The following is a 13,870-nucleotide window of genomic DNA, read 5'->3' on the forward strand; positions in this document are numbered from 1 at the left end:
TTCTGATGTCATGGTCAGGTGATATCTAGCCTCCATGAACAGTGTTTTGGCTCAATATTGAGTCATTCTTGAGTGAAGTGGGTTGGTTTAAAATACTTGAATGATTTGCAGGGATAAAATTATCTTGCCCTTGGGGCTGGGAAGGTGGCTCAGTGGTAGAGCGCTTGCCTTGCATGCCTGAGGCCCTGGGTTCGCTTCCTCAGCACCACATAAGCAAAAAGAAAAAAAAGCCAGAAGTGGCGCTGTGGCTCAGGTGGTAGAGCGCTAGCCTTGAGCTGAAGAGCTGAGGGACAGTGCCCAGGCCCAGAGTTCAGGCCCGATGACCGGACCCAAAAAAAAAAATTATCTTGCCCTTGATGTGTCTGTTTTGCTTTGATAGGATGTAATAGGTCTTTCTGCTTTCTTTCCTGTTTATTTGTGTGGTGGTACTGGGACTTGAACTCAGGGCTCCGGGTGCTATCCTTTAGCTTTGGCTTTTTGGTAGTGAACTGGAGATGAGGGTATCATGGACTTTCCTTCCCTGGTCTAGGGTTCAAACCATGTTCCTCGTTTCTCAGCTTTCTGAGTAGCTAAGATTACAAGCGTGAGCCACCAGCACCGGGCTCGAGGTTTTATTCTTGAAATGGGAATGTCTGTCAGAACCCAGCCACTGAACAGCTAAGTTTTGAGCTGTTCCTTTGAGGTGGCCCCTCAAATTTTAAGAAGGCTCCTCCCAACCTTTCCTTTTCAATTCAGGGGCAAGAGTTAGTTTCCCCTTGAATTGCAATGTGGCCTAGATTTTTCTCTTTCCTTCAGTGATGGGTACATCACTGATTCCCTCACCAAAATGCTCATTACAGGGCCGATCTCAGAGAAGGCATTCACAGGTATCCATCTCAAGATTTTTACAAATCTGCGAGAGTTTATACACCCCATGATGCCCTGTAATTTTCCCCATAAAATTCAGGGAAGTAATGGAAAGACTTAAGTAATCCCATTAGACCCTTGGCCTTATAAGCCGTTATAGTTTATAATACCAATAAAATATATCCTTCCTGAAGTACCCCCAGAAGGTCTTAGGATCCTTCTTTCTTGTTTTGGTATAACTTGGGCTTGTTTCAGTGATAGATCTGGGCCGTGTGAAAATTTGACATTCTACTCTGACCCATCTAAATCTGTGTTCTGAATGAAAAATTAACTTTTCTCCCCTTGCATCAGCAATCCCATAAATGTCTTCTGTGTGTGTGTGTGTGTGTGTGTGTGTGTGTGTGTGTGTGAAATCACAACACAAGCATGCAATCTTCTCTATTCACCTTCTTCTCCTCCCCTCCCCCCCTTCATCTTATTAGAATAACTACAAGTGGGATTCTGAGGTCATCATGGCGGATTTGAGGCTCAGATTCCAGGTGTCTGGCTACATCTGTCACTAGCTCAGGGACTGGTGCAGAGCAGGCACATGGTTTTGCAGATTTGGTACTGTGCCCCACAAAAACCAAATAACTATATGCTGAGTGTTTGTGCCAGAGCATAGTGTAGAAAGGAAGAGGGAGCTGGGCTCAAATGCTCACCAGGCTGACTGTTGGCCTCACTGTTCGGCTTTGAGTCCTATTCCTCAGCTCCCCTCGCTATAAAAAAAGGAATGAAAATGTCCATCTTTCACTTTAAGTATTCACAATAAATGCTCAGTTACCAGGTGGATGCAGATAGCTCATTATTATCACTATACATAAGAAAGCCTAGCCTAGAGTATTCAGCCTTCCAATATCAAGGCAGAGTCAGAAAAATCTTAAATGGCTTGCAATAATGGGAAGCTAAAATAAATGATGCTACTCTATAATCAAAATAATGATTCATGCTGGGCACTGGTGGCTTACACCTGTAATCCTAAGCTACTTAGGAGACTGAAATCTGAGGACTGCAGTTCAAAGCCAGGCCAGGCAGGGAAGTCTTTATCTCCAATTAACCACCAGAAAACCAGAAGCGGCACTTTGGCTCAAGTGGTGGAGCTCTAGCCTTGAGCTGAAGAGCTGAGTACCCAGGCCCAGAGTTCAAGCCCCATGACCGGCCCCCATCCTTGCAAAAATATGATTCATAAAGGATTTTTAATGATAAGAGAAATGTTCATAGGACAGGAACCAGAAATTGGTGAAGATTATGGTGAGTATGTCTTTATATTTTTACATAGACACCAAATTCCTACAAATACTGGCCATCTTTGAGCAATGGAATAATTAATCATTTTATTTTTCACCTCATGTCTCTTCTATTTTCTATATCCATACAATAAATAAAAAGGAAATGCTTTAAGTTTCTGGCACATAGCTATGTTTTCTGCTTAACCAAGTTAGGCCAAAATGTACCTACTAGGTATATTTTGTGCATGTGTGCATGCAAGTGCTAGTTCTGAGACTTGCACTTAGGGCCTGGGCACTGTCTCTGAGGTTTTTTTGCTCAAGGCTAGTACTCTACCCCTTGAGCCACAGCTCCACCTCTGGCTTTTTGGTGATTAATTAGAAATAAGAGTCTCATGAACTTTTCTTGGCTGGATTGGCTTCGAACTGTGATCCTCATCTCTTAGCCTCCTGAGTAGCTAGGATCATAGATCTGGGCCACCATCTTTATTGTTATCATCTTTGATTCTTCTGCTGTGAGGTCAGGAAAGACAAAACTCTGCCTTTTGGAAACAGTATAATTTAACAAAGTAATAAAATGTACAGAATACCACATTATAATCTTTAATGTAGGTTTTTTTTAAATTTCAGCTTCAGTTTAGTTCTATTTAGATCCACGAGTATCTCTCTACATTAATAGGCAGGATTAGGAATTCTAATACTTCTATGTTTGAATTTATATTGCTATCTAGTGATGGTGCTTTAAGAAATAAGTGCATTTCTTAAAACTAAATGTGTAAATATAGTTTTAATTTTACTTTTTTCCCCCGATACAGGGTTTGAACTCAGGGCCTTATGCTCTTGCTCAGCTTTCTTGCTCATGATTGGCATTCTACCACTTGAGCCATACCTCTAGCCCAACTTTTTGCTCGTTATTGGAGATACAGTTTCCCAGACTTTTTTGCTGGGCTGACTTTGAACTACAGTTCCTCAGGTCTGAGCCTCCTGAGATTACAGGTGTGAGCCACTGGCTCCTGACTAATTTTACTTTCATTTGATCTTCAATGTTTGTTTTGGCAGGTGAAAAACACGATGAAGTCAGCGAGAAGAAAGAAATGGCTAAGGTATGGAAGAGATAAGTTCCTGATTGAATATGATAAGGCATGATTTGCACTATCACCAGACAACATATAAGCTTGGAATCAGGGCCTGGGTGCTGTCCTTAGCTTTTTTATTCAAGGCTGTCAGCTACTACTTGAGCCCCAGCTGCACTTCTACCTTTTATTAACGTTGAGTAGCTGTACAAAAGACTTACCGTTCAACAAATCAGTTTACAAATGCAGTGCATCTCGATCCATGTTATTATTCTCCCCCCATCCTTCCCAACCCCACCCGGCTCATTTTGTAAAAACTTTCACGGCTATGCATTGAATATTGTGGCTGCATTCAAACTCCCTTTTTCTCTTCATTCCCCCCCCCCCACTTTTTTTGTTTGTGTGGCGGTTAATTGTAGAGTCTCATAGGCTGGGCTGGCTTCAAGGCTTCAAACCATGATCCTCAGATCTCAGCCTCCTGAATAGCTAGGATTACACATGTAAGCCACTGGCGTCCAGCAACAAGGACTGAAGAAAAAAAATTTAAATATTGTTTTTTTGGTTTTTGTTTTTTTTTTGGCGGTTGTGGGGCTTGAACTTAGGGCCTGGTTGCTGTCCCTGAGCTTTACCGCTTTAAGCCACAGTTCCACTTCCGGTTTTTGAAACGTTTATTGGAGATAAGAGACGGGGACATTTCTGCCTGGGCTGGCCTCAAACCTCAATCCTCAGAGCTCAGGAGTAGCTAGGAATAGAGATGTGAGCCACCAGCAACAAGGACTTTTAACAGCTGTACCTTTTAACTTCTGTGGCTGTTTTTAGTGATGCCACTGTTGTCTTACAGGGAGAAAAGCCTGTGGATTTCTCTGTCAGATCTCAAGCAAAGAGGACATGTCAGTTCTTTGACCACAGTCTGATGGAGTCCATTCAGATGGGCGATCCCAAAGTCCATGAATTCTTTAGGTTACTTGCTCTCTGCCACACAGTGATGTCAGAGGAAACGAGTGCAGGTAAGTGGAAAATATTTCTGAGAGGTTAAGATTTTTTGTTCCTGTTTTTGTATTTTTGGTGGTAATAGAGTTGGGCTGAGGGCTTTGTGCTTGCTAGGCAGGCTCTCTACCAAAATAAGATGATGACTTCAGCGCTTTCTGCTATAGTTATTTTTCAAACAGGGTCTTGCCTTTGCACTTAAGTTGGCTGGGACCTGATCTTCCTATTTACAGAGCTGAGGTGACAGGTGTATGCTACCACACCCAGCTTTTTTTTTTTTTTTTTGTATTGGTTGGCATGAGGGACTCACATTTTGTCCAGACTGACTTCAAACCGCCATATACCCTATCTTCATTTCTGAGTTGTTAGGATTACAAGAATGAAAGGCCGGGGCTGGGAAGGTGGCTCAGTGGTCTTGCCTTGCATGCATGAGACCCTGGCTTCAATTCCCCAGCACCACATAAACAAAAAGCCAAAAGTGGTGCTGTGGCTCAAGTGGTAGAGCGCTAGCCTTGAGCTGAAGAGCTGAGGGACAGTGCCCAGGCCCAGAGTTCAGGCCCCACGACCGGACCCCCCCCCAAAAAATATTCAAAATACAGGAATGAAAGGCCTTATCTTTATTTAAGCAAAACAAACACATATTAAATTTGCAGGATTTTTTGAACTAAATATAGAACATCAAGAATATACTTATCGGGGCTGGGAAGGTGGCTCAGTGGTAGAGGGCTTACCTTGCATGCATGAGGCCCTGGGTTCGATTCCTCAGAACCACATAGGCAAAGAGAAAAAAGTCGGAAGTGGCGCTGTGGCTCAAGTGGTAGAGCGCTAGCCTTGAGCTGAAGAGCTGAGGGGCAGCGCCCAGGCCCAGAGTTCAGACCCCATGACTGGACCCCCCCCCAAAAAAAGAATATACTTATCTATTGTGCATTGTTGCCTTCTCCTTTGTCATGACCTTGCTCGTGTAACTGTAACCCCTCTGTACAGCATTTTTACAATAAAAAACATACAAAAAAAGGAAAAGTAACTAAAGCAAAAAAGGGGGTTGGAGGTGGAAGGACTAGAGGAATGGTAAAAGCTATAGAGCACAAAAACTAATACCTAAGAAAGGAAGGAAGGTAGAAAACAACACAGAAGGAATGAAGGAAGAAAGAAAGGGAAAAGAGAGGGAAAGGAAGGAGAAAGAGAGAGAAGAACAAAGGAAGGAAAGACTTACAGAATATGATGTAGAATTTTTTTCATGCTACCAAATCTCCAGTTAAAATTACTACCTGGCTAATTCCATCATAAAAGTTATATATGTATGTGTATATATATATATATGTATCACATGTATGTGTGCATACATGCAATTCTGTCTTTGCATATATATGTGTATAACATATGTATTTGAGCTTATTTGTCTTTTCATCTTGGGACTACATTCAAGCCATAATTTTGTCCTGGATGTTACTGAATTAACCCATTCCTCCGATTTTAATCACTTTGAAGACTCACATAATTATATTTCTGACTTTAACTGATCTTTATAATATTAACATCAATAGGGAATAATTGTCTTTCCATTTGGGAATATGTCCTTCTAAGTAAGCCTCTTTTGTTTCGGCCTTTTGAGTTTATTTCATTTCCCCAAGTCTATTTTGTTTTAATGGCAATCTGTTTTCCATTAACATTACGATATTCTTTAGACCTCGTCGAGGATATTAATTATACTTAATTTGGAATTTTCTTTTGTTTCCCTCTATTATGCCTCATTTTATCGAGTGTTCTGTGTCTTCTGAGCTCTTTGTCTAGTTTTCGTGTTGTTGTTCTATAACGTCCAGTGATTTGTGGCTGTCATTCCTGTGTGTGTTGTGACAGTCCTTGGGTGAGTGTTGATTCTCCTTACAGCCGTCTGTCTCCTGAGATTGTATGGGGGAGGCAGAACATATGGTTTGTCTCCTAGGCGTCGGTGACATCTTCCTGAAATCCACAGGATACCTAGATGACTCTCTTGTTTTGCCAGGTTTGGTACTACAAGCGTATCTGCCCAGCTCCCATTTGAGAGAGCTGACTGTTAGCTTATGGTTTCAAAGTTATTTATCAGGCCATGAATACCTTGGCTTTCTTTTTTTCCTTTTTCTTCTCCTCCTCTGGAAGTGTGAAGCTACTTCAGGTTCTCCTTAGCTTTGGTCTCCAGCCCCAACAAACTGAAGCGTCTCCCTGACGGAGACTGTATCCTCAGCATAGAAGGAACACTTGCAAGCTGCTATTCAGAGCACACTGGCAAGAGAGGCGCCCAGGAAGGCTGAAGCGAATTCTGATTTCCTTCTGCTCATCATGTCCCAAGACCGCTTCTAGTGTCATTTGTTGACTTTTGAGTTTGGAGAATCTAGGGGGTGGCTTGAACCTTCCTTCATTTTCTTTTGCAAATGTTTGGAGGTGTGTTTTGGGTTGGTTCTTTTTCTCTTTTTTGGTCTGAGACTGGGACTTTAAACTCAGTATCTGACACTTTTGCTCATCGACTGGCACTCTACCATATGAGCCATGCCTCCAGTCCCATGAAGTATTTTTTTTGTTTCTTTGATGATCAAATCTATATATTATCCCTCATATTTCTCATTTGTAGCTTATTATAATTGTTTTCCAACATTATTTTCTTGTTTTATATATATATATAGTTTGATGAGATTTAGCAATTACATAAATCTATGTAATCAGTGGTCCTATCAAGGTATAAATCTCTTCAATCTTTCCAGACAGAGCATTGTTGTCCTTGATTATTCAATACTCACAAACCAAGTACAGCTCTGATTCTTATCACCCATCGTGGGTTTTGCCTATTTTTGTCATTCATATCAATGGAATCCAACGGTGCATATACTTTTTGTGTGTAGCCTCTTTGACACAGGGTAGATTCTGTCATTTATCTGTGTTGTTAAATCAACTGATTGTTTAATTTTTTTATTGCTAAGTAGTATTCCTTTACATGAAGAGGCCCCATTTTTCTTTCTAGTTCTCTGTTGATGCCCATTTGGGTTCTTTCTAGCCTTGGGCTTTTGTGAGTAAAGCTGCGTTTAGCAGCTTCATTTTTTTCTCTATATGTTTTCTTCATGCTTGTGTGTGTGTGTGTTTATATGTGGACATGCATATACATACAATATAATACATAAAATCATGATATATCCGTTAATATACAACCACCTAATCTTATCTTGAATATCACTACAAATCAATAAACCATAGCTCTGTCTCTGCCCTCTTTTTCCAATTAATTTTTACAAACATCATGAAAGCTTACTTTGTACATACTACATTAAGTATATTTTATGTTTTTCCTTTTTTTTTCTTTTGGTTTTGGTCATTTCATTCCTCTCCTGAGTTCTCTTAGTCCCATTTACCACACATAATATCAAGGAATAGTGTATTAACATCCTGGCTGGATTCTTTCCCGTCTGATAGATATTTTGCCTGAATTCTCCTAAAGTGGGTATCAATGCTTCCCTGGAGTGGTGATCGGAGAATCAGTTCCCTTGTTCTTTGTCGTGCACTCTTTCTAAATATCACGCCATCTCTTTCAGCCATAGGTCCCTCCAGTGTAGATAAGAAATGATGATTTTAATGATCAATGTAATGAGCTCAGATGCTTACCCTGAGGATTATGTGGCTCTTCTCTAGTCACAAGAAAAGTATGGCTTCTGACCTCAGAAAGTTTTAGCCTATGGAGAAGTAGACTGAGAAATAGGTCTTTTTTCTCTCAGGTGTCTGGGACTATACTACAGCATGCCCTGTGGTACCCAGAAGACGGGGTGGATGGTAACTAGGAAAGGAAACCTAAGCATTGGAAATATTTTTTGGAGCTGATGCTTATATTGGGTATTAGAGAACAAGTTGGGCTAATGTGGTGGGTCATGCTTGTAATCCCAACTGCTAGGAAGGCAGAGACTGAGAGGATCATCTTGGACAGAAAGTTAAGTAAGACTCCATCTCAACCAATAATGAGGTAGTGATGGTATGTGTCTGTAATCCTAGTTATCTGGGAGGTTGTAGGTTGAAGCATTATGGTCTAGGCTTGCCTGGGCAAAACCACGACTCTCTGATAAATACTTATAGCAAAAAGGAATGAAGGCATGCTTGACAAGTCTAAGGCTGTGAGTTCAAATCCAAGAAGGAGTTGGGAATGGCACTGGAATTGTGCGAATGTTCTTATCATACTTCTTCCTTTCTTTTTCAGGACAGCTGATTTACCAAGTTCAGTCACCAGATGAAGGGGCTCTAGTGACTGCGGCTAAAAACTGTGGGTTCGTTTTTAAGTCTCGGACGCCGGAAACAATAACAATAGAGGAATTAGGGACACTCGTTACATATCAACTGCTGGCCTTTTTGGACTTCAACAATGTCAGGAAGAGGATGTCGGTCATAGGTATGGTGGGTAGCTGAGATTACTTTTGATCGCTCTGTGGTCATAGTGATGCTTTTCAGGGATTATTACTCTTGGCCATCTGGTGAGAGTTATGATTTTTTTTTGCCACTTTATGAACTCTTGTGGTGGGTAAAAGACCAACATAAGAACCAGTCCTGATGTTTCCAGCTCACATTAGAGCTATCCAGGCCAGGAGAAAGTGATAATAGATCTAGGGTGATAAAGGATAATTAAAAGTCAAGAGAGGAAGAAAAAAAAGTATACTGTACATCCATAGTTATATTCATTTAAAGAAAGCTCTAAATTTTGTATCCTATTATATTGATAGTAGTATATCCTTAAAATGAGCATCTATTTCAAGGTACTCCGTTCTTAAGGGAAAACTATAATTGAGTAGAAAATGTGTAGTGATCTTTGATTCAGCTGATGACAATGGTGAAGGTATGGTCAGAGCAGGGGGTTGTAACCTTAGCAATTGGAATTAGTCAGCATTGTCTTCTCCTCTGCTGCTGCTATCATCATCATCATCATTAGTTGTTGTTGTTCTCTTCCCCCTTCCCTTCCTCTTCCTCCTCCTCTTCTTCCTCCTCTTCCTCTCCTTCCTCTTCTTCTTCATCATCATTGTAAGCACCGACCCAGAAAACCACTCAGACACAGTCATGTAGAAATCAGAAGCATTTAATGTCAGCTAGAGGACAGGCTATCTCTCCTGGGGAAGAGAGTCGCAAACTGCTCTCAGAACAATAAAGGTAGATGTAGAGTCAGGAGTCCTGCCCGGGCTGGCTTTGAACTGCGATCCTCGGATCTCAGCCTCCTGAGTAGCTAGGATGACAGGCGTGAGCCACTGGCGCCTGGCTCCAAGCTTTGATTTTTGAGATCCTATTTCCTTTTGGCCTAGGCTGACAGTCCTTAATTCTCCTCTCTCCATCTTCCAATAACTAGGGAATTATAGGCATGAACTACCATGCTGGCCTTGCAACAGTCTGAAATTGTAGATCTTAGGAGGAAATATATGACCATGTCATTCATTCATTCATTCAATAAATAATTATGGAGTGCCTACAGAAATCAAGGCTAAAAAAATTTGGCCAATGGGCTGGGAAGGTGGCTCAGTGGTAGAGCGCTTGCCTTGCATGTATGAGGCCCTGGGTTTGATTCCCCAGCACCACATAAACAAAAAGAAAAAAAGCCAGAAGTGGGTGCAGTGGTTCAAGTGGTAGAGCGCTAGCCTTGAGCTGAAGAGCTGAAGGACAGCGCCCAGGCCCAGAGTTCAGGCCCCACGACCAGACCTCCCCCCAAAAAAATTTTTTTTTGGCCAAATATCCTATTACTTGAAAGACAAATTCATCTGATCGCATACACAGAAAAGCTAGAGATAAAGGCAGCATAGAAGGTCTATTACTTCCAAAGTTAGGGAGCATATATAAAAAAAAGAAACTCAAAACACCAAGACATTATTAACTCAGGTGCCAGTGATTCATGCCTGTCATCCTAGCTGCTCAGGAGGCTGAGATCTGAAGATCATGGCTCAAAGACAGGCTGGGCAAAGAAATCTGTGGAGTCTTATCACTGAGAGACACTAAAAAGCTGGGTATAGAGATGTGGCTCAAGTGGTAGAGCATCAGCCTTGAGCAAAAGAGCTAAGGATAGTACCCATGCCACTGAGTTCAAACCCCAGTACTAGTCCTCCCCCCCTTAAAATACAACCCTACTAATAACAGACTTCAAGTAGGATGTTTTTATTTTATTATTTATTTTTATTTATTTTGGGTCTGGTCGTGGGGCCTGAACTCTGGGCCTGGGCGCTGTCCCTCAGCTCTTCAGCTCAAGGCTAGCACTCTACCACTTGAGCCACAGCACCACTTCCGGCTTTTTTCTTATGTGGTGCTGAGGAATCAAACCCAGGGCCTCATGCATGCAAGGCAAGCGCTCTACCACTGAGCCACCTTCCCAGCCCCCAAGTGGGATGCTTTTAAAGCCTTCAGTTCTTCATCTTCCTCTGGGAGATATGTTTAGCTGGGATTGGCCTAAGAATGAACCATGGAGAATGGATGAGCCTTTCCCAAGAGCCAAGGGCATTAAGAAATAAGACAGCAATCCACCAAAAAGCTGGAAGTGGAGCTATGGCTCAAAGGGTAGAACACTAGCCTTGAGCACAAGAGCTCAGAGACAGCACTCAGGCTCTGACTCTGAGTTCAAGTCCCAGGACCAACACACACACACCACCCCCACCACCCCCACACCCCCAGCACTGACTTGGAGTTAATGTGTGAATCACGACTTGTGTGGCTAGAAGTCCATATGGAGACAGTTTAACTGTACAGTGTTAGTGATTTGCACCACTGTAGGTCTCAAATTTCATACCTGGAGCTTTCTAACAAAAGTCTAAATTGTGCTCAATACAGAAGACTTCTTTTACACTTATCAACCCCTTAGCAGCAGTAGTTAAAGAAAATAAAAAGGTATTATTTATGAGCATAAAAACTTTTGTTTCTGAGTTTGGGGACTAGCAAAGACTCAAGTAGAAAGACTATTTCTAAGCTGATAAAACAGGGGGAGAGGCAAGGGATTTAGGTAGTGATCTAAACCAAAGTCTCTGATGTTTTACTGCTAGATGAAACCTTGTTTTTAAAAAGCATCTAGCTAGACTCCTGCAAGAGTTTAGTTTTGACAGATGTCACTGTTTCTCATCTGCCATTCTAAATACTTATTTTTTTCTTTCCAGTTCGAAACCCAGCAGGACAGATAAAACTTTATTCCAAAGGAGCAGATACTGTCCTGTTTGAAAGACTTCATTCTTCCAATGAAAACCTTCCATCTGTGACATTCGACCACCTCAGTGTAAGTGACTGAAGGTTAGGATTGCAGCCCTTCGGCCGTCTCCTGAGATTAGGTCTTATTTTAAAACTGTCAGCTATGGCTGCGGGTCTGTGGCTTACACGTGCAATCCTCGCTACGCTGGCGGCTGAGATCTGAGGATCGTAGTTCGAAACCAGCCCAGGCAGGAAAGTCCATGAGACCCTTATGTCCCATTAAGTATGAAAACATCCAGAAGTGCAGTTTTGTGGCTCAAGGGATACAGCTCTACCTTTGAGCCAAAAAGCTCAGGGACAGCACTCGGAGCCCCAAGAGCGGCACAAAACAAAACAAAAAACTATCAGCTAAGCAATCTGACACCAAGAGAGAATCTGGAGAGCAGTTGCAGGAGGAAATGGGCCAATGTGTCTGAAAACTGGCTTGTTGGTCCCTCCTGGCTTCCTGGAATCGGTTCATCTGTGTCACCTTGGGCAGATGAACACAGTAACTGGACATCGGCTCAGGGTTGCTTTCAGGGAAGAGGGGAATCAATTCATATGAACACCAGTTTGCTTCAACCTGAGATTCAAGTATTTCTCTCCTATTTGTTCGAAGTTCTCATTTAACCCTATGAGAACTTTGGGGGATGAAGGAGGTGATTTGTCAAAATTCTCATTTTCTCAATGCTGCTACTTTTTCTTTAAAAAAAAAAACACATTGATAATTATGTTCGCTGTCAGACCCTATATTTAATAGAAAACATTCCTCGAATCTTTAAACAAAAACAAATAAAATTCAGAAACTTTGCCTGACTTTAAGCTTTTAAACAGAATGATGGTTTAGTAATATGGGTTACAAACATGGCTATTCTTTTTGTCCTTCCAATAGGGCATTCTTGATTTTCTTTTAATCTAATCCAGAAGGCTGGCATAGTCTTTTTATTCTTATTTTTATTTACTTTTTTTTTCAAATGAAAGAAACCTTGGGATCATAACTATCTGATTTTTGCCATTACTCAGACACCAACATTCTAAATTTCCATGTACTCTCTTTTGTTACTATAGTATATAGGAAACTTTATTTTTTTCAATGTGTCTATGAAAAAGGAAAAAAAAATATTCTTTTAGACCAGATCAATGTGACTTGTTCTTTCCTTCATTCATTTGGTTCAGTTTGGCTTCGAGATTCTGAGGTTTTTAAATTTGTGTTTAATAATTGATTTTGAATTGTTTAACGATAGGAAAAGCCCTTGCTCAAATGGTCAATTTAGGATTCGACTTGTGTTTCATGCACTAATTAAATAACTTAAATCATCTGTCCACTTTTGTATTGTCAACTCAGAGTTGATTCCCTCTTGTCCAGAACAAGAGAGGAAAGCAGTGATTGTGCCCAGTGGGGTTGTGAGTTAAAGGCGAAGAAGTGTCTGTGCGAATTAAGAAGACAAAAGATCGTTATGAGGCAATAACTAAGTTTTCAGATCAGAAGGAGACCCTAGTGGTGGGCTTGTAAAATACGATCGCCATATCCCAAGGGCTGCTCACTGGCTCGGCGGTAAATTTGGGATAATTTTTCTCATGGTCTCTCTAGGCTAAGCCACATCCTTGCAGTATGCATTGACTTTTCTCTTGACCTAATTAGAGTCTGTCATGATGTTAACTTTTGCCTGACCATAAAACCTCTACTGTGTGCCATAAGCTGAAAAATAAAAACAAAACACACAATGGAGAGAGAAGACAGGCTCAATAGCAATGCTCAAAGGAGCAGACATGGCTATAAAAAAGTGCTTTGTGTGCTGGGTTTGGAGGCCATAAAGTGACCATTGCAGGCAGAAGCAAAGTGGGAGGTTGTAGCATTTCCCCAGTGCACCCTGCATCCGTTTCTAGCTCTGCGGCTGTGTGAAACTGTTAGCAGCTCCCAGTCTCCGTGACTAGAAGTGATCACTTGAGATGGCTGTGCCACTGAGCTACTATAGGAAAAGGATGGTTTTCCCTGGTATTTATCTGATTATTAAATACTAACTTCTAGGACATAGTTTCTTTAAAAAAAAAACAATACAGAGAGACTGTTTCAATAAAGCTGACTGGATGGTAGAGTCTTCAAAAGTTTAAACAATTGCCAGGCACTGGTGGCTCATGCTAATAATCCTAGCTACTCAGGAGGCTGAGATCTGAGTGTCTGATTCAAAGCCAGCCCCTGCAGGAAGCCTAAGTCTTATCTCCATTTAACCATTCAAAAAAAGCCACAAGTGTGGCTAAATGGTATAGTACCATCTGCGAGCAAAAAGCCAAGCGATGAAAGTGTGAATCCTGAGTTCAAGCGCAACTACCAGCGCATACGAAAAAAAAAAAATTCAAATAATTTTAAGTTTTTTTTTTTTAACTACAAGCCAGATGCTGGTGGCTTCTGCCTAACATCTTACAGATCTGAGGATTGTGGCTCAAAGACAGCCTGGGGAAGGAAAATCCACGAGACTCTTATCTCCAATTAACCACTCCTCCCACCCC

The 13,870-nt window shown here is 41.4% G+C and overlaps 1 protein-coding gene across 1 annotated transcript in view; it reads left to right on the top strand.

The window, feature by feature from the left end:
• Nucleotides 1–13,870, top strand: part of Atp8b4 (ATPase, class I, type 8B, member 4) — a 102,332-nt gene that overhangs the window by 48,965 nt on the left and 39,497 nt on the right. Inside the window, exons 12-15 of the mRNA XM_013009961.1 lie at nt 3,171–3,214; nt 4,026–4,191; nt 8,382–8,570; nt 11,296–11,411. Of these exons, the coding sequence (XP_012865415.1) occupies nt 3,171–3,214; nt 4,026–4,191; nt 8,382–8,570; nt 11,296–11,411 (515 nt within the window). The remainder of the gene's footprint in view (nt 1–3,170; nt 3,215–4,025; nt 4,192–8,381; nt 8,571–11,295; nt 11,412–13,870) is intronic.

Source organism: Dipodomys ordii, unplaced genomic scaffold (genome assembly GCF_000151885.1).
Source record: "Dipodomys ordii isolate 6190 unplaced genomic scaffold, Dord_2.0 Scaffold11, whole genome shotgun sequence".
NCBI classification, from domain to species: Eukaryota; Metazoa; Chordata; class Mammalia; order Rodentia; family Heteromyidae; genus Dipodomys; species Dipodomys ordii.